Source organism: Pleurodeles waltl, chromosome 11, assembly GCF_031143425.1.
Source record: "Pleurodeles waltl isolate 20211129_DDA chromosome 11, aPleWal1.hap1.20221129, whole genome shotgun sequence".
Classification (NCBI taxonomy): Eukaryota; Metazoa; Chordata; class Amphibia; order Caudata; family Salamandridae; genus Pleurodeles; species Pleurodeles waltl.
The window spans coordinates 377,640,214-377,666,844 of NC_090450.1; the positions used below are offsets into that span (position 1 = coordinate 377,640,214).

At 47.0% G+C, this 26,631-nt stretch overlaps 1 protein-coding gene across 15 annotated transcripts in view; it reads right to left on the reverse strand.

Annotated features, from left to right (window-relative positions):
* Positions 1-442: 442 nt before the first annotated feature.
* PXYLP1 (2-phosphoxylose phosphatase 1) overlaps positions 443-26,631 on the reverse strand; it is an 807,084-nt gene continuing 780,895 nt past the window's right edge. For 11 of the 15 annotated variants that reach the window (XM_069213691.1, XM_069213684.1, XM_069213694.1 and 8 more), the window contains one exon: positions 443-2,312. In XM_069213691.1, the coding sequence (XP_069069792.1) occupies positions 1,381-2,312 (932 nt within the window). In that variant the 3' untranslated portion in view covers positions 443-1,380. The remainder of the gene's footprint in view (positions 2,313-26,631) is intronic. The other 4 variants (XM_069213687.1, XM_069213682.1, XM_069213683.1 and 1 more) reach the window with 1 other exon arrangement.

Sequence of the window (26,631 nt, forward strand, 5' to 3'; positions counted from 1 at the left end):
AAACATAGCAACCATCTTAGAAGAAATAATTAAATAAATACGCTAAAACATAGGAGGCTAAGTAGGTTAAAAGTCACTAGGTGACAAGGGCACAGGCCTGCAAGACAGAAGGTTAAGCAAACTCCTAATTTCCAATAAAACTAAATAGGATCCATTATGAATCCTAAAGATCTGAAGGCGTTGCATCTATTACAAACATTCAGGTTTAATGAAAAGGGTATAGGACTGGGCCTGCCCTTATAGAGAGGCATTTAACAACTGATGCAAGTATTTAGCTTGAGTTTCATTGTTAGGAGTTTGCATCAAGACATTCTAGAGTAGATGGAGCATTTTGCAGAAGTAACAATAGATGTCAAAGTTATCTTATCAAACCAAAAACCTAATATTGGTGTAAAAAATATCTTATCAAGCCAAAAACATAATAATGCAAGAGAAACATGAGTTGGTCTCTTTCGCTTTATTTCTTTTACTGGTCACCTTCGTTTTTTTCCAGTATGTCCTCAAATGAGAATCACCATGAGACTTGCACGTGACTGGGTCCAATCTATTGTGATGTCACTTTGCCAATAAAGCTGCATAAAAAAAATACATGGGCAAAAAACAATTAAAGGAGGAATTATTTTTACTGTTAAACATTGAGTTTCTTCCAAGTTAATTTAAAAAAAAAAAAAAAAGTATTCTTTTCGTGCCCTTTAACAAAGAGGTGGCACAGCTTTGCTCAAACGATGCCCAGTTTGCAGTAGTTTTGCCCACAAAATTGCAGTTAATGGTGGACAACACGGCTGGTGCTACATTACGGCAACAGTAGACTGTTGCCAACAACAAGGATGTTAAAAGTGGTCCCATTGCAAGGGGAAGTGGCAGACAGATGTCACTTCGGCCAGGGAATATGTCCCGCAGCAGTCCTGGTTGATAAATACAGTAATGGTATATTAAAAAGACTAAGTAAAACTTTGAATAACACAAATTACAATTATGCTGTTTACATTAAAACTCACAAAACATGGCTGGTTTCAACTTGAACATAGTTTAAACTGAAATCAATCTTATAGACACACACTCTAATGTGAATCTAGGTAAGAGACAGACTGAGTTTTGTGGCAGTCACCCAAAAATTTACAAAAGAAAATATAAATGACAACAGAAAAAGGAAATAATGATCACCAAAACAATTTAAGACATGATCACAATAAACTACTTGCTCCTAGACTAGAGACAGTACAATGGTCCCTAAAAAACAATGAAAAATGATACTTTTATTGTATCCTCACAACCTGATCTTTACACCAATGTGTACCACTGGGAAAATGGCAACCTGACTTGAATGTTCTACTTTTAATTTATTTAAGTTTGGTCGGCCTTAATACTGCATTTCTACCTTCAAAATGCTCTTCGATGACAGGCATCATAATAATTGGTGGTGTTAAAGATGTTAAACATGTCTCGCTTGACAAACTTAGCAAATGTCTCTAGCGGACACATTGACTGGCCGAATTGCTGGCTCTTACGTCGGCAAAATGACGTCTGGAACGTAACATCTTCCCCATTGTACAGAATACGGACAAAGTGCTCTCCTATTTTATCCCCATTAACCCACAGTTCAAAGACTAACCTAGCAGCAAATCGGGGAAACCTGGCTTCTGTGACGCCGAGAGCACTCAGCACTGGGGACAAGGTGACATCATGGCCAGAGTAGAGAACGAGGACCTCGTCCTTCCTTCCCTGAGCAATACGCTGCATGCGCATGACTGTCTGGTTCAGAAGTGGATAGGTGGCCATCAAGGAATATTTATAATACAGCTGCTTCTTCTGACTCTCCTTTTCGTCTTCCAGTTGGAAGGACTTAATGACCTTAAAGTGCTCCATGCTAATACAACCGTTAGTGGTGCATGGGAAACTGATGTTGTGGCAAAAATGACAGAGCAGAGAATCTATGGGGTTAGAGGCCCTGAGCTGCCTGGTGGGGACACCCACCACCTTGGCCATTTCCACAAAGGTTCTCTCCAGCTGGCCGCTCTTCACTCTGAAGTTGTACTGACGCCGCTGCTCCTCCTCTAGATAATGGTTCCTCATTGGGCAATCACAGCTTCCTGCACAGAATATGGTGCTCCACTGCTGCCTAATGTTGATTTTCTTCCAGTCAAATTTTGGCAGAAGGCTGTAGAGCAAGGCCAGCCCACTCTGCAGAGTCCGACTCTTCCCCGTAGATTCTATGTACAGGTGCTTTGCAGTCCAGTTGCTGGGCAGCAGCTTGTGTTTCTTGAGATAATTTTCTCTTAAGACCTGTCCATTTTTTAAATGCTGTACAACACCTGGAATATAAAACAAAAAAATTAACTGTATAATGTCCATCTTACACTATCATTTGTTTAGTTTGATAAGATGAATAGTGCTCTATAAAATTGTAAAAATTATCAGAGGGAATTATACTTGTATGTGGAACCATTTAAAAAATGTAGCTCTTCACATAGTTTTTGAAGAAATCTGCTCTCGCGGTGGATCTTTATGAATTCTCTTCCCAACGTGACTGCTCAATTAATGACACCCAATAGCACAACTACCCGCTAAGGCAGGATTTTGCAAGCCATCATTACAGCACAAACCTCATCACAACTTAAACACCAGTTGGTCCTCTAATCACCATACCCACAAGTTGAAGGGGGTGTGGCCAATGGAGTGAGAAGGGAGATGTGGTGCTCCAGGCCGAACACCACCATCTAGGGGCATCCTGTAATCCTAATGCCCTGATTGGCCCACTGGACAGCAATGGGTGTGTCACGCCACTCATTCTTCCTAAGATTGCGCCCTCTCGATCCCCAGGGCAGTGATGAAAACCCTGAAATCGTAGACCCACGGAGCCGCACCTGGCATGCAGCAACAGAGACAAGGCAGAGGTCCTGGCTGACACCATGGAGACATCCTTCAAGCCCAAACAGGCCAGAAAATTGACAGTAGAAGTACAGCAAGAAATCACCAAGCATTACCTGAAACATCCTCCGGAAACAGAGGCTGCAACCATAGAGGAATGGTCAAGTGAATATGAAGCCTGATAAAGAAGCTGAAAAATAACAAGGCCCCAGGAAAAGATGGAATAACCAACCAAGCCATCAAGATGTACCCAAATGCAGCAGTGGATTGCATTGCTGAAATCTTCAACGCATGCCTTCAGCACCAACACTTACTCAAAGCCTGGAACAAAGCAAGAGTCATTGTATGCCTTAAGGCTACTAAGAGATCCTGCAAACTACCACCCTATACGTCTGCTATCTGGCCTATCAAAGATTTTGGAAAAGGTAATACTTGCACATTGTAGGAGGCTGGCCTGGCTTATAGTGGGTACCTTGTGGTACTTACACTCTGTGCCAGGTCCAGTTATCCCTTATTAGTAGAATAGAGGTGTTTCTAGCAGCTTAGGCTGATAGAAGGTAGCTATGGCAAAGCAGCTTAGGCTGAACTAGGAGACATGCACAGCTCCTACTATACCACTTATATCATATAGCACAATATCACAAGAAAACACAATACTCGGAGTTACTAAAAATAAAGGTACTTTATTTTTATGACAATATGCCAAAATTATCTCAGTGAGTACCCTCAGTTAGAAGGCAAGTAATATACACAAGTCATATGTACACAAACCCAAAACAGGTAAGTAATAGTAAGAAAAGTAATGCAAACAGTGTAGAATTGCAATAGGTTGCAATAGGTAAACATAGGTCTAGGGGGAACACAAACCATATACTCCAAAAGTGGAATGCGAATCACGAATGGACCCCAGACCTATGGGAGCTTGTAGAGGGTCGTTGGGACTGTAAGAAAACAGTCAGGGTGTCCAAGATACCCCACCCCAAGACCATGAAAGGTAGGAGTAAAGTACCCCTACTACCCCAAAAAGACACATTAGTCGTGATAGGGGGATTCTGCAAGAACCACAAACACCAGCAAAGCACTGAAGACGGATTCCTGGACCTGAGGACCTGCAAGGCAAGGGGACCAAGTCCAAGAGTCGCGATAGTGTCCAGGGGGGGCAGGAGCCCAGGAAACCCCAGATGAAGGTCAAAAAGGCTGCCTCTGGATGGAAAAAGCCTAGGATTCTGCAACAACGAAGAAAGCTAGGAACTTCTCCTTTGGATGGAAGATGTCCCACATTGTGTTGGAGGTTGCAGAAGTGTTTCCACGCAGAAATACCACAAACAAGCCTTGCTAGCTGCAAGGGTTGCGGTAGAGGTTTTTGGGTGCTGCTGGGGACCAGGAAGGACCAGGATGTCGCCCCTTGGAGGAGGAGACAGAGGGGGCGCTCAGCAACTCAGACAGGCCCCCGCAGAAGCAGGCAGCACCCGCACAAGTCTGGGAGCAGGCACTTAGAAGATTGGTGTAACCTGAGTCACAAAAGGAGGGTCCCACGACGTCGGAGTCCAACTCAGAGGGTTGAGTACTGCAGGACGGATTGCTGGGGACCCAGGCTAGGCTGTGCACGAAGGAATCCTTGGAAAAGTGCACAGAAGCCGGAGCAGCTGCAAATCACGCACAACACAGGTTTGCAGTCTAGCGTGGGGAGGCAAGGACTTACCTCCACCAAACTTGGACTGAAGGATCACTGGACTGTGGGGGTCACTTGGATTTAGCTCCTGTGTTCCAGGGACCATGCTCGTCAGGATGAGAGGGGACCCAGAGGACCAGTGATGCAGTCTTTTGGTGCCTGAGTTAGCAGGGGGAAGATTCCGTCGACCCACCGGAGATTTCTTCTTGGCTTGCAGTGCAGGGAGAAGGCAGACAGCCCCTAGAGCATGCACCACCAGGAAACAGTCGAGAAAGCCGGCAGGATGAGGTGCTACAATGTTGCTGATAGTCGTCTTGCTAATTTGTTGAGGTTTTGCAGGCCTCCTGGAGCAGTCAGCGGTCGATCCTTGGCAGAAGTCGAAGAGGGAAGTGCAGAGGAACTCTGGTGAGCTCTTGCATTCGTTATCTGAAGAATACCCCAGAGGAGAGAACCTAAATAGCCAGAAAAGGAGGATTGGCTACCAAGAGAGGTAAGAGCCTATCAGAGGGGGTCTCTGATGTCACCTGCTGGCACTGGCCACTCAGAGCAGTCCAGTGTGCCCCCAACACCTCTGAATCCAAGGTGGCAGAGGTCTGGGACACACTGGAGGAGCTCTGGCCACCTCCCCTGGGAGGTACTGGTCAGGGGAGTGGTCACTCCCCTTTCCTTTGTCCAGTTTCGCGCCAGAGCAGGGCTTGGGGATTCCTGAACCAGTGTAGATTGGCTTATGCAGAGATGGGCACCATCTGTGCCCATCAAAGCATTTCCAGAGGCTGGGGGAGGCTACTCCTCCCCAGCCCTTCACACCTATTTCCAAAGGGAGAGGATGTAACACCCTCTCTCAGAGGAAATCCTTTGTTCTGCCTTCCTGGGCTGGGGCTGCCCAGATCCCAGGAGGGCAGAATCCTGTCTGAGGGCTTGGCAGCAGCAGCAGCTGCAGTGGAAACCCCGGAAAGGCAGTTTGGCAGTACCCGGGTTCTGTGCTAAAGACCCAGGGGATCATGGAATTGTCCCCCCAACACCAGAAAGGTACTGGGGTGACATTTCCATGATCTTAGACATGTTACATTGCCATGTTCGGAGTTACCATTGTGACGCCATACATAGGTAGTGACCTATGTATAGTGCACGCGTGTAATGGTGTCCCCGCACTCACAAAGTTCGGGGAATTAAGTAACTTGGCACCCAACCTTCACCAAGTGAGGGTTAGACATATAGGTGACTTATAAGTTACTTATGTGCAGTGAAAAATGGCTGTGAAATAACGTGGACGTTATTTCACTCAGGCTGCAGTGGCAGGCCTGTATAAGAATTGTCTGAGCTCCCTATGGGTGGCAAAAGAAATGCTGCAGCCCATAGGGTTCTCCAGGAACCCCAATACCCTGGGTACCTAAGCACAATATACAAGGGGATTATATGGGTGTACAAGTGTGCCAATGAGAATTGGTAAATTTAGTCACTAGCCTGCAGTGACAAATTTAGAAAGCGGAGAGAGCATAAACACTGAGGTTCTGGTTAGCAGAGCCTCAGTGATACAGTTGGGCACCACACAGGGAACACATACAGGGCACATACTATGAGCACTGGGGTCCTGCCTGGCAGGATCCAAGTGACACAAGGGCTAAAACAAACATACATACAGTGAAAATGGGGGTAACATGCCAGGCAACATGGTACTTTCCTACACACATATCTCAGTGACTTTGCAACAAGCGAGAACCTTCTTGCCAAAGAACAGTTTGGGTTCCGGAAAGAACACTCTACAAATCATCAACATCTCAGAGTTGTGGACATTAGTAGCCATGGATTCAACATCAACAATTCAACTGGAGTTGTCTTCCTGGACGTAGCCAAAGCTTTCGACTGAGTATGGCACACAGGACTAATCTATGCGCTTATTAAGCTTAAGATTTCCAGCTATCTGATAAATCTGCTGACTAGCTACCTGGAAGAATGCACCTTCCACGTGGCAATTCTTGAGGAATGCTCAACTGTACACCCTATTCTGGCTGGAGTGCCCCAAGGATCAATCCTTGGACATTTCTCTATAATATACTTACAAATGATATTCCCAAGGACTTGATGAAAACAGACCTCACTCTCCACGCCGAGGATGTTTCAGTCATCTCCCAATCTTTCAGTGAAAAGGATACGGCAAAGAACCTTGAAGCTGTGCTCTGCAATATCTCTGGATGGTACAGCGACTGGCGAATGAACCTCAACACAAGCAAAACCACAGCAACATTGTTCACCAGAAAGCAGATCAAAAAGCATCCATGGATCCGTCTCAATGGAGAGGAGATAAAGTGAGAAAGCAGCAGCTCATACCTATGGGTGACACCTGACTTCAAACTTAGCTGAAAAAACCACATCGAGCAGACATGCCAGAAAGGAACAACCAAACTGGCTGCATTGTACCCGCTTCGGAGAGCGAAATCAATGCCTATGTGGAGCAAAGTGTGCGCAGTAAACCCAACTATTTGACTCGTAATGACATAATGTTTCACCGGTGTGGAGCAGTTAGTATCGGAAGCCTCTGCAGACACTACCGAACAAGGCATTATGGATAGCTACAGGTGCTCCTTGCTTTGCAAGAACAGCAGACCTCCACAGAGATTTGGGCTTTAAGATGTTGGACGACCATCTCCGCAAACTCATCGTGAATTTCTACAAGGGATTGGATCAAAAAGATAAACATAAGGAAATGCCTCCTTGGCATGGTTACCCCCTGACATTTTGCCTTTGCTGATGCCAAGTTAAGATTTGAAAGTGTGCTGAGGCCTGCTAACCAGGCCCCAGCACCAGTGTTCTTTCCCTATCCTGTACTTTTGTTTCCACAATTGGCACACCCTGGCATCCAGGTAAGTCCCTTGTAACTGGTAACTCTGGTACCAAGGGCCCTGATGCCAGGGAAGGTCTCTAAGGGGCTGCAGCATGTCTTATGCCACCCTGGGGACCCCTCACTCAGCACAGACACACTACTTGCCAGCTTGTGTTTGCTAGCGGGGATAAAATGACTAAGTCGACATGGCACTCCCCTCAGGGTGCCATGCCAACCTCACACTGCCTATAGGTATAGGTAAGTCACCCCTCTAGCAGGCCTTACAGCCATAAGGCAGGGTGCACTATAGCATAGGTGAGGGCATAAGTGCATGAGCACTATGCCCCTACAGTGTCTAAGCAAAACCTTAGACATTGTAAGTGCAGGGTAGCCATAAGAGTATATGGTCTGGGAGTCTGTCATGCACAAACTCCACAGCACCATAATGGCTACACTGAAAACTGTGAAGTTTGGTATCAAACTTCTCAGCACAATAAATGCACACTGGTGCCAGTGTACATTTTATTGTAAAATACACCCCAGAGGGCATCTTAGAGATGACCCCTGAAACCTTAACCGACTACCAGTGTGGGCTGACTAGTTTTAGCAGCCTGCCACACACCAGGCATGTTGCTGGCCACATGGGGAGAGTGCCTTTGTCACTCTGTGGCTGGTAACAAAGCCTGCACTGGGTGGAGGGGCTTCTCACCTCCCCCTGCAGGAACTGTAACACCTGGCGGTGAGCCTCAAAGGCTCACCCCCTTTGTTACAGCACCCCAGGGCCCTCCAGCTAGTGGAGTTGCCCGCCCCCTCCGGCCACGGCCCCACTTTTGGCGGCAAGGCCGGAGGAGATAATGTGAAAAACAAGGAGGAGTCACTGACCCCTAAGGTGTCCTGAGCTGAGGTGACTCTGACTTTTAGAAATCCTCCATCTTGCAGATGGAGGATTCCCCCAATAGGGATAGGGATGTGCCCCCCTCCCCTCAGGGAGGAGGCACAAAGAGGGTGTAGACACCCTCAGGGCTAGTAGCCATTGGCTACTAACCCCCCAGACCTAAACACACCCCTAAATTGAGTATTTAGGGGCTCCCAGAACCTAGCAAGATAGATTCCTGCAACCTAAGACGAAGAAGGACTGCTGAGCTGAAAAACCTGCAGAGAAGACGGAGACACCAACTGCTTTGGCCCCAGCTCTACCGGCCTGTCTCCCCACTTCTAAAGAAACTGCTCCAGCGACGTGATCCACAGGGTCCAGCGACCTCTGAAGCCTCAGAGGACTACCCTGCATCTAGAAGGACCAAGAACTCCCGAGGACAGCGGCTCTGCTCCACAAAGACTGCAACTTTGCAACAAAGAAGCAACTTTGAAAGAACACACGTTTCCCACCGGAAGCGTGAGACTTTGCACTCTGCACCCAACGCCCCCGGCTCGACTTGTGGAGAACAAACACTACAGGGAGGACTCCCCGGCGACTGCGAGACCGTGAGTAGCCAGAGTTGACCCCCCTGAGCCCCCACAGCGACGCCTGCAGAGGGAATCCCGAGGCTCCCCCTGACCGCGACTGCCTGCTTCAAAGACCCGACGCCTGGTAAAGACTCTGCACCCGCAGCCCCCAGGACCTGAAGGATCCGACCTCCAGTGCAGGAGCGACCCCCAGGTGGCCCTCTCCCTTGCCCAGGTGGTGGCTACCCCGAGGAGCCCCCCCTTGCCTGCATCGCTGAAGAGACCCCTTGGTCTCCCATTGAAACCTATTGCGAACCCGACGCCTGTTTGCACACTGCACCCGGCCGCCCCCGTGCCGCTGAGGGTGTACTTTTTGTGCTGACTTGTGTCCCACCCGGTGCCCTACAAAACCCCCCCTGGTCTGCCCTCCTAAGACGCGTGTACTTACCTGCTGGCAGACTGGAACCGGGGCACCCCCTTCTCCATTGAAGCCTATGCGTTTTGGGCACCACTTTGACCTCTGCACCTGACCGGCCCTGAGCTGCTGGTGTGGTAACTTTGGGGTTGCCCTGAACCCCCAACGGTGGGCAACCTTGGACCCAACTTTCAACCCTGTAGGTGGTTTCCTTACCTGCAAATCTAACAAACACTTACCTACCCCAGGAACTGTTGAAAATTGCACTGTGTCTAGTTTTAAAATAGCTATTTGCCATTTGTGTGAAAACTGTATATGCTATTTTGCTAATTCAAAGTTCCTAAAGTTCCTAAGTGAAATACCTTTCATTTAAAGTATTGTTTGTAAATCTTGAACCTAAAAAACTAAGAAAATATATTTTTCTATATAAAAACCTATTGGCCTGGAATTGTCTCTGAGTGTGTATTCCTCATTTATTGCCTGTGTGTGTACAACAAATGCTTAATACTACCCACTGATAAGCCTACTGCTCGACTACACTACCACAAAATAGAGCATTAGAATGATCTCTTTTTGCCACTATCTTACCTCTAAGGGGAACCCTTGGACTCTGTGCATGCTATTTCTTACTTTGAAATAGTACATACAGAGCCAACTTCCTACAATAACCCACTGATCGAGAAACTTGCTGACATTTCTACAAACTCATTTGACCGCTATCTGTGGCCCATCACAGGACTGACCATGTGAACCAACTTCAACTGTGACAAAGAGTCACAGATCAATAAGCAAACAAAACAGCAATTTAACAAGTCCAAAATATATATGGAGTAATGAGGCTACCACTTTGGTATCCAAAACACACCGCTGTCAGAAGGAATCTGACAGCCAGAGAAGATAAAACTGTAGACCGGCAGAGCTGCGCGCTCGCCACAAAAAATGGAGGTGATGGCGTAGCACTGACGAGTAACCTGCCTGTTGCTGGAGCAGCGGGCCAGTAAGTGCGGAGACACTGCAGATCTTTCCCTGCCCCCGGGACCAGTGTGTTGGGAGGCCCCCTGTGTGAGGAGAGATACCAGAGAATAGAGGCCTGGGTGGCTGCAACCTTGCCTGGTGGGCTGCTGGTGGCTGCGGAGTCTTACGGGGGATAAAGACAAGGTGGATGGCCACGTCACTCACAGGGGGGGCACTAAAGGGGACAGCCACTTAGTGTTTCCTCACTATCAAGGGGTAATATTAAGCAGTCAGTGGCTACCTGGCTTAGTAAGGTAGCCACGGCCAGCGCAAGATTACTCCTCCCCCTTGACCCCATGTATATAACGCCACTTCCAGCTGGGGTGGGGAGGGATGAGGGGTGGTGAATTTAGCTGGCGAATCAAGTGGATATTCCTCTTTCACTGGCCAGCAGCAGAGGAATTGGACAGGCCTGCACAGAGGCATGACGGGCAGAGGAGGGTTTTTCTTTTCATTGTTTGGAGGCGGCATCGGCCCTTGTTCTTTCTCAGGAGATGAGCTGGCCGACCGGGGAAGAATTAAGTTTTTGCTGTCCACTTCCCTTTGGGCAATTTATGCAGCCAGTGTGTTTTTAGAAGGAGTTGCTCAATTTTACCCTTGTGTTTGTCTGCCCTTTGGATTTCTGCCTCCCCCTCCTTTCAAGCTGTGCGCTACAGGCCCTGTGTGTGGTTTGTGACTCAGGGTTTCTGTGGTTGTGTGAACCCATCAAATTAGTGTTTCATTCACCTTTCCAGCAGTTGAGCTTACCTTCTTTGTTTCCGGTTGTATGGTGTTGCATTGTATACTCTCTAGTGTGTGCTGGGCAGAGTAGTGGTAGGTTGTTTTTCGTGCTACTCTTATGTGGGCCCTCCAGGACAAGAGCAGTCCCCTTCGATCTAGGTCGTGTGGGCTAAGCCAGTGAGGTTTGAGTGGTTGGATGTGCAGGCGGCCATGTTAAGTATGGAGGTCTTATCTTATAAGGTGGTGGTGTAAGAACGGCAGCAATCTTTCAAAGGAGAGAGTCACTATGTATTTGCCTTCTTGTGCATTCAGGCCAATATTGTAGGCTGAAATATGGTAAAATAGCTGTAATATTACAAAAGCTTTAGCTTCTAGGTACAATTATCTGAGAAGCCTTTACTTCGGTTGGAGAAAATATCACATCAGTTATGCCCGGCACATACACCCTCCCTTGGTTATGTGCGCTTTGATAAGGGTATTCCTCATGCAGCATTGACTTTGATTTTCTCATTTACAATAACTCCCCACCGCATATGCACCCCCTTTGAGCTGAATTATTTTGACCTGTGGGCACACGCTGGAGTAGCCTTTTGATTCTTCAGGTAACTAAGATCTAATGCCCAGATTCTCTTTTCTTTGCTGGTGGCCACAGGAGTAATGCTGCTAAGGCTTTACACCAGCAGTTTCCGAACCTCTCAGGGGGTCCCGCAAGCCTGGGCCAGGAGGAAGGCACTTCTACAGCTGGCATAAATGTGCATGTTTTTATATGTATTACTTCCTTTGTGCAGCAGCTTTAAAAGCACTACAAAGCTCCTTGTATATCCAGTAGCTTTCCAGCACAAATAAAAGTGTCAAGATAACTCTAGTGATCAATGTACCTGCTGGAGAGAGATGGGAGTTTTGTCTGATGGCAGTTTTGACTCAAAGGTAGCACAGATGGTTAATATGCCAGCTGCAAAAAACCTGTATCATGAAAAGAACAGTATTTATGTGCATAGCACAGTGGGTTACTGCTTTTGTCACACAGATTCTTTTGTTACTGTGCAGTTCATAAATTACAATCGTAATCTAGCACAGTGACCTATGAACTGCCATTAAAGAGCTGCATGCAAAATGCATAGCAGAAATTAAAAAGCTGTTTTCCCCCCAGTTTTATATTTTCCCTATGCTGCTAAAAAAGGGTTCCTTGTGTAGAAATACATTATTATTATTAAAGTCAATGCTAACCACTGCATTGCGTTCTGAATCCTAAGTTTGTGCTTCTCCAGACCACGCACTTTTAGAAAATGTCTACTGGTGTGGATGACATGTGAATCTTACACCTTGTAGTCCCTTGTAAAGTGATCCGACACCCTACACTGGTATGAGAGGTGCTATGAAACAAATGAATTAAATGTGACAGAGAGGCTATGGAGAGATGAGAAGCCCTTATGGTTTTATTTCCTTTCCCCACCACATATTTATATGAAAAAGCTTTCTCAGATATTATATACCTAAAAACATTTTTAAAAATCGCTTGGGAAACATTCAAAAGTTAGTCGCTGAGATGAAGCGCCAACCTTTCAATAAAATGTTTCAATTTTTGCATATTTTAAATATGAAATAATTATATCTTTAGTAATACAAGTATTTGTTTGGTGTGTACTTGTTTGTGTATTTTTTGCGAATTACTGTTTTAACGTTGAAATGTAAATTGTACAAATTGCTTGGGGGTCCCCAAACAAAAGGTTGGGCCCACTGCCCCACAACAGTGGTTCCCAACCTTTTGACTTATGTGGACCCCCACTTTATGATTACTGGAACCCAGGACCCCCACTGAATCATTATTGGTATCTAGGAATCCCACCACTGAGTCATTACTGGAAGTCAGGGATGCCGGCCTAAACATTGTTGATGATTTGAAACACAAAACAATATACAAAAAAATACAGAGCCAAGCATTCAAAAACAGATACACAAATGATATCACATTTTATTTAATTTGCAAATATAAATAAAATAATAGGAAGGTTGGAGATTTTCTAAATTCAATTGAAGCCACACATCAACATCCGTACATATTCTGTTTGATGCAGCTGCACTGCTCCCACGAATCAATCTGAGGATACTAATTTCATTTTTAGCCTCCAATTTCAAACTCCTTGACTTTTACAGTACATTTTAAAATGTTCAATGGTACATTTAGCCACTTTAGTTACTTACACTTTATTAATCTGTTAATATTATTAAATCTTCTAAATAGTCGCGGACTCACTGAGGAGGCTTCACGGACCACCAGAGGTCCCCGGACACCAGATTGGGAACAACTGTTCTAGGCAAAGCTTCACCACTTTTGGGCTTTGATGTGTCATCAGTTTCAAGGGGCATGACGTGAGATAAGCATGTGGCATGCAGGGGATCCACAAGCTTGCATGGCCCCCAAAGGTCTGCTGAATATCCAGGGTCGGATGGGAGACTCCAACACACCCAGATCTCATTTTAAAAGGGGAGCATCGCGTTGTCTTAGGCCAACGGTTCATTTAGCTCCCAAATTGTAGGAGGTGAATGTTTGGATGAGTACATTCATAATGCAGCCACACAGCAGATGCTAAACTTTAAATTATGTAATACTTTATCCAACTGTCCTGGCAGGGTGTCAAAGTCTTTATTCGGTGTAGAGTGCACAGGAGATGCTTTCATGTCCCTTCGTGTGGTAGATTAAGAACATTGGATAGTTAAACTCATTCTTTAAGTATATAACTTCTGCAAACAATGCCACAATGGATGGATATGATCTGTGGACAGATGTGTGAGAGTGGTACAAGTAACTTGGGCTAACTGGTGGGGCCAGTTGAAGAAACTAAATTAGTCATGATGCCGTAAACCTGTGAGATGTGTTGCGAAATAAATACGTCACTAATATAAAGGCTGTTTAGTCATGTTTCTCAGGTATCTAATTGTGTTCTGTCACACATTCAAACTGGACGACCAGGTTGTCCCCTGGTATTGTATAAATGGATTTAGTTGAACATGAAACTTTTCACCAGTAAAGCAGCGGTTAGTAGGCATCATACGGACAGTGCAGCAGGTACTGTGGCACCTAGCCCAGAGACCTGAAGATATACTGGACCCCGATTATTGAGGATTTCATCATTCAAAAAGCAGCCATGGGGCCCACTTCCTTCTGTCTGTAGGTGTGATGGAACGCATACTGTTCTGCCTTGGTTCTTTAGGTTTACCACTGGGAGGATATGGACAATAGAAGCTATTTTATCCTACAACTGCCAGAAATAATATGCAGGTCAGTGCCTTATTTCTAAACTAAACACTCATTTTGAAAGTTGAGTTGTTTATTCTACTGTCGCAATTAGTAAGGTATGCTGCAGTGTCAGAGCTGGAAAAATTGTCTTTTTGTATGGTGTCTTACTTTACACTTACAAGGCCATAATGATGCCTCACTTGAGGTCTACTGGTTAAGGTCCCACACTTACAACTGTAAGATCAAGGATGGAAGTAAATTTCCTGTGCTATCATTGGAATAGCTCTCCTTTAAGGGCCTTGGTGTTTCAAGAAAGGCTCAGATTCATTCTGTTACACGTGCAGTCAATGCTGTTAATTTATGACCTTTGCATTTTCTGGTCAGGTGGCATGGGAATGTTTACCAGCTAACTCTACTGGAAGAAATTCTGTTGAAGGTGGTTGTTTTGTTGCAATCAAGTGCACCACCCAGTGGGTGTATTGCAGGCCCCTACAGTCCTACCGACATTGTGGCATAAACGTTTAATGGGTTCACATTTCCGTGCAAGGCCAATGAACTGGCTGGCACCTAGGCCAGACTTTCGTGCCCCGGATCACATTCTGCCATTAGCTCTAGTTTTGCTGATGATACTCAACTGATCTTCTCCCTGACCGACAACCTATCAACAGCCAAGAGACATTTCCACAACGGAATGAGAGCAGTTGCCACCTGGATGGAAACCAGCTGCCTCAAACTCAACTTGGACATGACTGCGATCCTAGTTCTCAGCTCCACCACCTCTGCCTGGAACTCCTGGTGGCCAACCGCCCAGGAAACGCCCCCACCGACCACACACGCAACCTGAGCATCATCCTGGACTCTGCGCTTTCCATGACTCGTGAATGCCATCTCATCGCCATGCTTCCACACTCTACGTCTCCTTCGGAAGATCTTCAAGTGGATCACCACCGAGAAAAGAAGGGCGGTCACCTACGCTCTTGTCAGCAGTATATTGGACTAAGGCAAGACACTCTTCGCCGGCATCACAAAGAAGATACAAGCAAGACTACAGAGAATCCAGAATGCAGCAGCCAGACTCATCCTGGACATCCCCGCCACATCTCTGCCCACCTCAGAGACCTTCATTGGCTCCCAGTAGACAAACGCATCATTTTCAAGCTACTGAAACACCCCTATAAGGCACTGCACAATATCGGACTAGACTACCTCAACCACTGCCTGACCTTCTACATACCCACCAGGCAACTCCGATCCTCCCAACTCACCCTCGCCGCCATCCTCAGAATCAAGAAGAGCACAGCAGGAGGCAGATCCTTCTCTTACCTCGCAGCCCGAACAAGGAACACACTCCCTCTTAACCTCAGACAGGCTGCCTCGCTGAAGCAGTTCAGGAAGGATCTCAAGGTCTAGCTTTTCGAGTGATCAGTATGCTCACGACAGCGCCTTGAGTCCCCATGGTCGATGGGCTCTGCTTTACAAGTACCTGATTGATTGAATGATTGAGGAGCCAAAGAGCACACTTTAACTTTTAATAGCTCATTACTTATTTTGAGGATGCAATGTGCCTTTACTATGTTATATGCTTATGCAACAGGGTATCTTTATACCAGTTGAGTGCCCTGATGCGGATCCATGATAGCCTTCACTTGCTCATTCTCTTGCCCCAGGCTTGGCATTACCTGTTTTCATTTTTTGGGCTCACTACCATATATATGAACAGAAGCTTACATACCACATTCACTGGAACGCTTCTCTTAACCGAGTCTTAATTTCATGGTACAGTAATGGTTCAATTTGACATGCAGTAATTAGCTTATTCCCCTCCCCATAACCCTCAACAACGCCTCAACTGACATTCTTTTGACCATGCGCAAACCTTGGTTACCTTTTATACAAGACGGCGGTGTGCAAGTATCACACACAGACATTTTGTGCAGTGGTTCCATGCCACACAATTAACAAGGGTTTCAACTGAGCCGTAGGGTTGTCACTGCCTGTTAATTTAGGTACAGTTTAGTGCTGAGCGATGTGGGTCTAGCATCTATTTGGGACTGTAGATGTGCCCAGTCTTGTCCTTTTCCCCTTCGTCATTGGCCTTCTGATTTACCCATGCGAGACCTGTTTGCAAGTCTGGGGCACAATTATAGTTGACTTTCGTAGAAGAGGCTCTTGCCCGAAAGGACTTCACTTTCTTTATTGGGGCCTTTGAAAATCTGTTCCCTTAGATTAGGCAGTTTAAGACAAAATAGAATTAAACAGTGTTTTGGGCTTTTATTATGCTAGTCACACAAACCCCGAGCCAACTGGTGGGTATTTATACTTTGTGACCAAAATCTGTTAGCTTGCAGATAAACTGGTTAGCTTGCAGATGCAGATATGAAGGTGAGCCGAATTTTTACTAACAAAGTGTTTGTGTGTGGAGAAGGGCATGGAAAAGGAGAACGGTCAGGCCTGTATATGGATCTTTAACTTTTCCCATGACAGGCTGGCTAGAGTCAAGGAGGGGAGTGTATGTCATACAGACACATTCTAGGGGCTGACTGCCTAAGTACACACTGCTCAGCGTTATTGATCTGCTATGAAGAACTCCGCCTCCGGCAGGAAAAGTAGGTACAGCATTTTCCTACAACAATTTTACTAAATAACAGCAAATAATCCATTCTGTATGTAGTGAAACAAGTGAGGGTCAGGGTGTGGCCAAGGATGTACAGAGCAGTTAATTTTTGCACTAATTTGCTCCTATAATTACAAAGAGTTTCTCATTAAATATACACCTCAGCCCATACCAACTGGAGTATGGGGCCTAGGTATAATTTCCAATTAAAGTGCAGCTGTCTTGCTGAAGCATTTTTCATTCAGGATTTGAAATCCCAATGGGGACCCTTAGCTGCACTTGCAATGGAGTTGTTTCGATCACTCCCCATCATGGACATAACCACTCCAAGCCTTGAACATTTAAAAAAAAAAAAAAAAAAAAAAAGAAACAATTTTGCATTTGGCTTCTGCAGTTGCCTAAAATGTATTCATTCATTACTATCATTTTATTGTAAGCACACACGACTAGTGGAGGGCATCAGCACAAACTCACAGTTAATGTTTGGTTTTAGGATTAGGAACGGGTTTCCAGTCAAAAGAGACACGAAATGAAGTAGGACACCAGGGGTACCTTCAGGTGTCCTCCGGCCAAGGTCCCTTTCAGAAAGGGTGGGGATGGGATGAGCCCAAGGCAGCGTACATCAGGCTACCAATAGGATTTGGGGCTCTAATAAAGATGCTCGACAAACTAGAGAACACGGGAACCGCCAGATAGGAGTAAACACTATTCAGGGAAGCATTCGCACTGGCATTCTTTGGTGCCTTCAGAGGCAGCGAGCTGGTGGGCCTTCCAAAGTAGACACAGCTATGAAAGTTCTGGCAGCCCAGGACGATGATATAAGGGGCAAACAGCTGCACATCATGGTGAGGAGCTCCAAGAGAGACCAAGCAGGAAAGGGAGTGACCATCTAATCATCCTACATGCCCAAGAAGAAAGCAAGTACTGTTCAGTCGTCACAGTGCCGCTATACAACCAACTACGCCTGTACACAGAAGGTTTCTTTCTCAAACGCTCAGATGGCACACCACTCACCACTTTTCAATTCTGCAGAGTCCTGGGCAAAGACTGGCAAAACGTGGGTTACACGAAAGATGCATACTCAGCACATTCATTCAGGATTGGGGCAGCCACAACCGCAGTCAAGGAAGGCTCACCAAGCAACAGAATATAATGCATTGGCCACTTGGCATCTGACATAATGATGGCATATGCTGTACGTATGACCATAGGTGGGGGGTGAGGGTCCAAGGGTACATGCCATACATCAACAAGAAATAACAGAGCAGTACAAGGTGGCACAAGGGGTTACATGCAAACGAAAAGCAAGTACTAAGGTGGCAGTATTCTGCATCATAGATAGTGGCGGAAACCAGGGTGTGCCATCATATCCCTCAGTGAAAGCAGCCGCACCAACCATTGGGAAGGGTTCAGTGGCAAATTGATAGTTAGACAAAGGTATTGATGCAATTCGTAAATGTGCATGAGAATGCAACAAGACAGAAGTGGTCAACGACATTGTAGATGTTTTAGTATGTACAGCGAAGAATAAATGTTTTGAGCATAAAGTGTGTTAAATTATGGACAAAGCGTGGCCCCACAATAGGAAGAAGCTCATGGGGAGGTGACAGGGGTTAAGGCTTGGCGAACAAGGACACACCTCATAAGGGGGCACTATTAACTCAAGTCACATCATCTAAGTATTCACTCCGGTACAAGAGTCTGGATTATTATCCACTCTTTCAAGGCTAGGGCAGCAAGATGGGCGAACGTGAATGGCGCGGTGAACAAGGGCACATCAAATGCGCAAGAGCGGAAAGGGAGCACAGTTACCTTGAGTCCCTTTATCTAGGTATTACTTTTCATTGCGCGCAGGTATCAGAGTCTGGGTTATCGGCCACTCTTTCGAGGCTAGGGCAGCAAGATGAGCGAACTTGTATGAGTGGAATGGACACCCAAGCACGCATCTGACATGGATCAACACCCCTGGCATGACGTGGGAGATGCTGGAACCCAAACTAAGGCACACCCTGAGGGCAAGCAAGAAGGTGCCCAACATACTGGTGATACACTTAGTGGGATGATGACTTTACCATACTTGGCAGGGGCCAACTGCTACACAACATGAGGGCAACTGATTAGACTGGTAGCGGACCTGATTCCCTGTGACATAATCTGTCTGACATAATCCCCAGGGGCGAATGGCAAGGAGCTCAGTCACGCCTTGCAGTGGAAGACTCAAGGAGAAGGGTGAAAGCTACAATGCAGAAGTTTGTTAGGAACTCTGGAGTCTGCTTTGTAAAGCACAGCCCACTGTGCACAAGGACACTCAGCTCCCTTGATAAGATGGGGTGAATCTATCAGACTTATGAAATTAGGTGTTTGCGAGGAGCATTTGGTGGGCCCTGACAGCATTTGGCTGCAGCGAATGAGACTTAGAGCTACATAGGTGGGAGACTCAGGGTAGCGGTAGGCCACCCTGAGCCACAGCGGGTATTATGGGTGGTCCTAATGTAAAAAGCGATTAATACCCCATCAGGTGGAGATGACGCCGCTAAATATGAGATCCTCAGGCCATAGGGGGCCATGAGACGAATGTGACAGCAACCTCTTCATCGCGTAAGGGACAGTTGGTATTCTGTCAGCTGGGGGTAGGCCATACCTTGCTTCGTGGTGGCACGGGTGCAGCAACGACTAAAAAAATCACTGGGCCGCAGCACCAATGCAAAATATACAGCACAGGGTGGATAATTAGACAGCAAAGTGATGCCCAATGGCTGGAGATTGATCAGGATGGGTGTTAATGGTCAGTCCTAAATGGCGCTGTACTCGTATGATCAAGCGTAAGTTGAACTTACCTGTGTACTGCATAACAGAATATGAATAAGGTGCAACTGGTTTTTCCCCCACAAACAGCATGTGGTCTGTTTCTCTTAGTGTGCAACCGTATTTGTTCACAAAAGTATGTGTGTAGACATAGCAGATAACAGAAGGGCCAGGGGTGGAAATGCCTTGACTGGTGCACCTGGAGCCGCAAAATAAGAGGTGCCTGCTCACCCACACCTGACCAAGCTTATAAAGGAGTTGCCAACACTGCCAGATTCCCCAATGATTAGCAGACGAGGAGTTTCATAGACGGGGCTGAGGCAGGGTTCGGCTCGATGATAGGAACAAAGTGGTGTCCGGGTGTTTTCTGACCGGGCTTCAGGGGAGGAGCTGACAGTGACCCACTCAGTGAAGTGGTCACTACCAGTGGTCTATTTGGGGCCACTGCAACAACGGGGACCCAAGAAATATAACTGGCCTGGTAAGACTTGTTCCCTTTGGGGGAGGCGGAGCACAGGGGCTGCAGGGAAAGAGACACCGGTAATGCAGTCCCTGGGGACTGATCCTGAACAATAGCCGTGAGAGCCTGCCAGGGCTCTAATATACACTGGCCTTGATGGAAAGAAGCTGACCGGTCCAGCGCTTCTGACACTGTTGGGAGAACTGCATGCCCTGCTGCACAACAGGTAAAACACCTGCAGCTGCCTGGGAAGGCACTGAGAAGATAGCGCAGTGCCCCCGAGAGTCTCCATCATGGGCAAATACTCAAAGAAGAAGGAGGTGGTAGATTCCCACTCTCCCCCTGCGGCTGGTGATGTGGAAGACAACGGCCTGGCTCCAGTGGCACTGGGGCCATGCTGGGTGCTATTCTGCAAACAAATGCAAAATAGCGGGGACACTGGAACTGAAAGCTGATACAATGGTGGGAGACATGGGACTTATGCACGACAACCAAAGATGGCTGGTGGAACGAGGTACGACCACTGAACATACCATGGGTGATTTATCACCGGAGATAGCATAGGTATTGGGGCCCTGGCGAACATGGAAGGAAGAGGTAAAATCTTAGAAGCAAAGAGCTGAAGATGAGGAAAACAGCCTAGAGGAACAACATCAGGATTACAGGCCTGCCCGAGCAAACAAGGGCCTCTGTATTATTGTGTTCTTGGAGAACTGGCTAAGAGTGGAGGTGGCACCGGAGGGTCTCTCTCCCTTCTTCGCCCTAGAGCGTGGACCCCACGTCCCAGCACAGCCTATGCTGCCTGGAGCCACTCTTAGGCCCATGGTGGCCAAACTGTTACTTTACAAGGACCAAGCTAATTTCTTGAAGAAGGCCAGGCTGAGGGGTGATTTGCTGGTTGACAACCACAGGGTTATACTTCTAGACTTCACCAGAGATGTACAGAAACATAGGGCCACTTTTTTAGATGTCAAGAGGAAGCTCCATCAACTAGGTGTTCGATATGCAATGCTTTTCCCAGAAAAAAGAGTGGTCAGTGGAGAGGGGGGTATCATATTTCAAGTTGCCTGAGGAGCTGTGGGACTGGATTACCAGCCAACCAGTCAGCCCTCAGGCCTACTGATCGAAAAACCTTCGAGAGGCCTCCCAGAAGAAGGGTGCAGAAGAATGGAGGTGTGATACCTCCAAGAACCAGGCCCACTGTGAATGACTTAGCAGTGGAGGTAGAAGTAACCAGTGAAGAGGGGACGAGCCCACAGTCCACAGTATAGGATGAGGGGGGCGAAGGACACAGACTCTGACCAAGTCTCGGTCACTACACAGGACACAGATGAAACTCTGTCCCACACTCAGAACTGCTGATTAACTCCTATGAACAGGGCCTGGATACCACTAGAATGAATATAGGAGGGATGGGGATCTAAAGAATGGATGATTCCGCTGCACTTGAAGTGGGCTGGCCCTGGATATGTATGCCTTGCTTCTCCTGGATGGTGTGTTGTGATGCTAGGATTCCGTGATGGTGTATTCCCTTCCCACTGTTATACGTGTGTTGAATGCACATGTGTGGATTGTCAAGCTACTTGTTTGGATGGGGAGATGTTTCCTTCTTGTCCTGGGGTCTGGAAGTTCTGTATGTTTTTGTTGGGTTGACCATACCTACTGTTGCTTTCTCCAGGTATCATGGTCCTGTATATATGATAACTGGAAGGGAGTGGGATCCCCAGCCAAGTGGCTGAGCTCCTTGCATTATGTTCACCTATAGCTGCCCCTATGACCTATACGTTTATATCCTGGAATGTGCGAGGGCTTAACATGTTAAAACGGTACAAGATATACACATATCTCAAGAGGTGGGGGTGTATATCGCCCTCTTACAAGAGACCAATTTGTCCGTGGCTGAGGGACAGGCGCTCCATAAGCGATGGCATGGGGAGACCTGCACTACTGTATATTCAGCCTTTGCTAGGGAGGGTTCTTCTGTATATACAACCTGGGGGTCCTTTCCAGAAGACAGGAGAACTAGCAGATCTAGCTGGTAGATATGTGGTGGTAATGGGCAGACTGGGTGGCTGACCGAGACCTGGCCATGGTCAGTGTCACGCTCCTAAAACGGACTAGGGTCCTAGCCCATACATGCTACAGGCAGTAATGGTACTAGGGGTGTTTTTTTTTGGGGGGGTGGGGGGGGGGCAGAATTTTATTAGTGTTGCAGACCTCACTCTAGGTAAGTCCAACCCACCTCTGGGTGACTCCCAGTTTATACGCCTGGTATGGAAGTTTTCTGGTTGGCAGTTCAAATGGGACTAGTAGATTCCTGGAGATGCAATCACCCACTAGAAAGAGACTACTCTTTCTATTTCGGGATGCACGAGTTACATACTCGTCAGGACACAGTTCTTTGCTCATCTGTGGGTGCAGGGGGCTATGCAAAACATTGAATATTTGGCTAGAACGATCTCTGAAAATAATCCAATGTTGCCTTCTCTGAATTGGCATCCCAGACTGGCGGACGAAGATTAAAGCGCTAGAGGATCCAGTGATCTGTCAGGCAATTGGTGAAGAAGTGAGGCACTATTATTAGGATTACAGGGCCAATGCCTACACACCACTGACCAAGTGGGATTCTTTTAAAGCAGCAATTAAGGGGCGCTGTACTGCGAAAGTGGTAGGCGTGAGGCGTACCTTGTTGCGAGAGGTAGACGCCCAGAAGACAGCATTGAGGAACATTTAAAGGGCTACATCAGGGAACCCAGCTCTGCAGCAGTCACTACTGGATGCCTGAGAATAGTTAGAGGCACAGCTAGAAAGGCTCTGATGCTTTTATCACTGGGAGTATTTGGTCCAGGCTCATGCAGAAAGGGACAAAGCAGGGCACAACTGGCGTAGCTGGCTAACCCCATCAAAAAAGGGCTCCATGATTCTAGATATCAAAATGGAGGAGAGAGAATGTCTATATGGGCAGGAAAGCATTAAAAAGAGATTTGGAGAGTGTTATGTCTCTCTGTATGCAGGATCATCTTACCTGAACTCTGGGGACAATTTTCCGGGCCCAGTGGCCCTCCCAACATTTACACAGGAGGAGGCTGGGAAGTTATTGGGTGATATTACACTTCAGTAGGTAATAGCCACAGTGAGGAATATGGCCCAGGGGAAGGTGCCTGGAGCAGACTGGCTCCTGGTGGAGTTTTAGGCTGTGTGTGGAGATGATCTTGCCCCCAAACTGATAGACCTATATGTCACAGCACGGACACTGGGCCAGCTACTGGCATTTACCTGTGAGGTGCTGGTGGTTCTTCTGCTGAAGCCTGGCTGCCCCTGCCTCCCCAATGATATAAGGGCCTATAGACCATTATCAAGGCTGAACATCAATTACACGATCCTTAGTTGAGTACTAGCAACACGCCTGCTGTCCTACATGCAGAGATTGAGCCACACAAATCAGGTTGGGGTTTATACTGGAGCGCAATACTGTGCACAATATCCGACAACTGGTAGTGCTACTGGCTGATAACATGATTGCTAAGGAAAGGGCGGTGGTCATGGGAATTAGATATAGAGAAGGCATTTGACAGTCTGGACTGGGAGTCCCTGCATTCCTTGATGGAGAAAATGGGGTTGGGACCAGGTTAGGCATCTTTACTCTAGACTCATGGCACAAGTGAGGACTGGCAGAATGATTTCAGAAGTATGGGGTGGGACGGGGGGCTAGACAGGGGTGCCTTCTTTCTCCATTGCTTTTCACTTTGGCGGTGTAGCCTTTAGCGCATGGCCCAGCAACTATTACCAAGGGTTAGAGGTCTGGGGATGTTGCACTATATTGCCCTATATACTGTTGATATGTTATTATTCTTACAGGATGTGGATAAGGGCCTGACGGGGGCAATAGGATTAGTGGAACGTTTGGGGACTGTTGGGCCTATGCATAAATTGGCAAAAGTCTAACCCTTATCAGAATTTTGTGTCTGCCACCAGACCTAAAGGGACTGCGGTGGGTGGTGGCTTGCCCGTAGTATCTGGTGGTCAAGATCTACCATGACATGTGACCTCTTAAAAGGTAACTTGGGAGCCACTTTCTGGGCTCTGTGTTCAAACGTGGACTTCTGGAAATCATTGCCACTGTCCGTGGCCAGACGGGCAGCCCTTGCTAAGATGATAGCCCTTCCCCGGCTGTTCTATTTTTACTTAACTTTGCAGCTGATTGTTCCTTGCAGGGTGTTTCAGGGCCTCGAATCGCTGATTATTGAGCTTGTGTAGGGGACTGTCAGGTGTAGGGTAGTAATGACTAAATTGCAGCACCTGGTAAAGGAGGGAGGTCTAGTGGCACCTGACTTGGAATCTTATTATTTGTCAGCGCAATTGCAGTGGTTTACCCAGTAGATAAACTGCGACTGAACCCTGAGGGGGTAGAGGCCTGGCTCAGTCTTTGAGGCCCGGAAATTGTCCACCCCCCACCCCCCAAGGCCGCCCCGCCAGTCTTTTAGAGAAGACTCTAGAGAGCTACTGGCCATGCAACATTTTTGGCTGTGATACTTACAAAAAATCCACACACAATGCCCATACTCTCCTGACTAACCTCTGCAGTGGCTGGGACTAGTAACATGGAGGCTCACTGAGGGGGCAACTTTTAGAACCGCAGTACTCCTCCTCTTTGAGGTTTTCTTTCTGGAGTTTGATCTCCCAAGGGGACAGTTGCTTTTACATGGGCAGTAATGGAAACAGTTAAAAAATGTTGGGCAGCAGGGATAGCTGAGTGCTATACACATAAGAGTTGCCATCTTATTTGTTACTCTATTGGGCATCATAAGGCGATTACATATCTCTATTGTGCTCATAGAGTGGATATTGTTACTTCCCTACAAGAACTTGGAGGTAAATAGGAGGAGGATTTGGGAGCCCAGATCCTGGAAGTCAACTGGGCGAAAATTCTGGAATATGTTCCAGAACTGTCTAGGAATGCCAGCTTTAAATTAATTAACTTATTTCCTCAACAGAGCCTACCTTAAGCCCAGCAAGATTAAAAGATTATACTGGACTGCCGGAGCAACATGCCCTAGATCTGCCGAGCTTGCGGCTGAGATGTATCATATGATGTAGGCCCGTCCAATCCTTCTCCAGGATCATGGGAAGAAATAACTGACTGCGTTAATGGTGTACTCACTGCGCAATTCCTTGCTATCCAGTTTACTGGGATGATTCCCACGCCCGACCAAATGTAAAGTCCCCAATGATCTGGCTACGATCCTTGCAAAACTGGAAACTACAATGCATTGGAAGGCCAACCAGGGTCCCAGAGTGGCTAAATGGTGGTATGAACTTGTTCAATTGACGGGGAATGAAAGTAGTGTGCTGCTCAGAGAGGCAAAAAGAGGGCATGATTCGACTAACTTAGTGCATGCATGGGAAAATCAGGTTGACTATTTGTAGGAGGCTGGACTGGCTTGTAGTGAGTACCTAGGGGTACTTACACCTTGCACCAGGCCCAGTTATCCCTTATTAGTGTATAGGGTGTCTAGCAGCTTAGGCTGATAGATAATGGTAGCTTAGCAGAGCAGCTTAGGCTGAACTAGGAGACGAGTGAAGCTCCTACAGTACCACTAGTGTCATATGCACAATATCATAAGAAAACACAATACACAGATATACTAAAAATAAAGGTACTTTATTTTTATGACAATATGCCAAAAGTATCTCAGTGAGTACCCTCAGTATGAGGATAGCAAATATACACAAGATATATGTACACAATACCAAAAATATGCAGTATAGTATTAGAAAACAGTGCAAACAATGTATAGTTACAATAGGATGCAATGGGGACACATAGAGATAGGGGCAACACAAACCATATACTCCAAAAGTGGAATGCGAACCACGAATGGACCCCAAACCTATGTGACCTTGTAGAGGGTCGCTGGGACTGTAAGAAAACAGTGAGGGTTAGAAAAATAGCCCACCCCAAGACCCTGAAAAGTGAGTGCAAAGTGCACTAAAGTTCCCCAAAGGACATAGAAGTCGTGATAGGGGAATTCTGCAGGAAAGACAAATCAGCAATGCAACAACGATGGATTTCCAAACGAGGGTACCTGTGGAACAAGGGGACCAAGTCCAAAAGTCACAAGCAAGTCGGAGATGGGCAGATGCCCAGGAAATGCCAGCTGTGGGTGCAAAGAAGCTGCTACTGGACAGTAGAAGCTGAAGATTCTGCAGGAACGACAAGGGCTAGGAACTTCCCCTTTGGAGGACGGATCCCCCACGCCCTGGAGAGTTGTGCAGAAGTGTTTTCCTGAAGAAAGACCGCCAACAAGCCTTGCTAGCTGCAAATCGTGCAGTTAGGGTTTTTGGATGCTGCTGTGGCCCAGGAGGGACCAGGATGTCGCCAATTGCGGCCGGGGACAGAAGGGGCGTCGAGCAAGACAAGGAGCCCTCTCAGAAGCAGGCAGCACCCGCAGAAGTGCCGGAACAGGCACTACCAAGTGGAGTGAAACAGTGCTTACCCGAAGTCGCACAAAGGAGTCCCACGTCGCCGGAGGACAACTTAGGAGGTCGTGCAATGCAGGT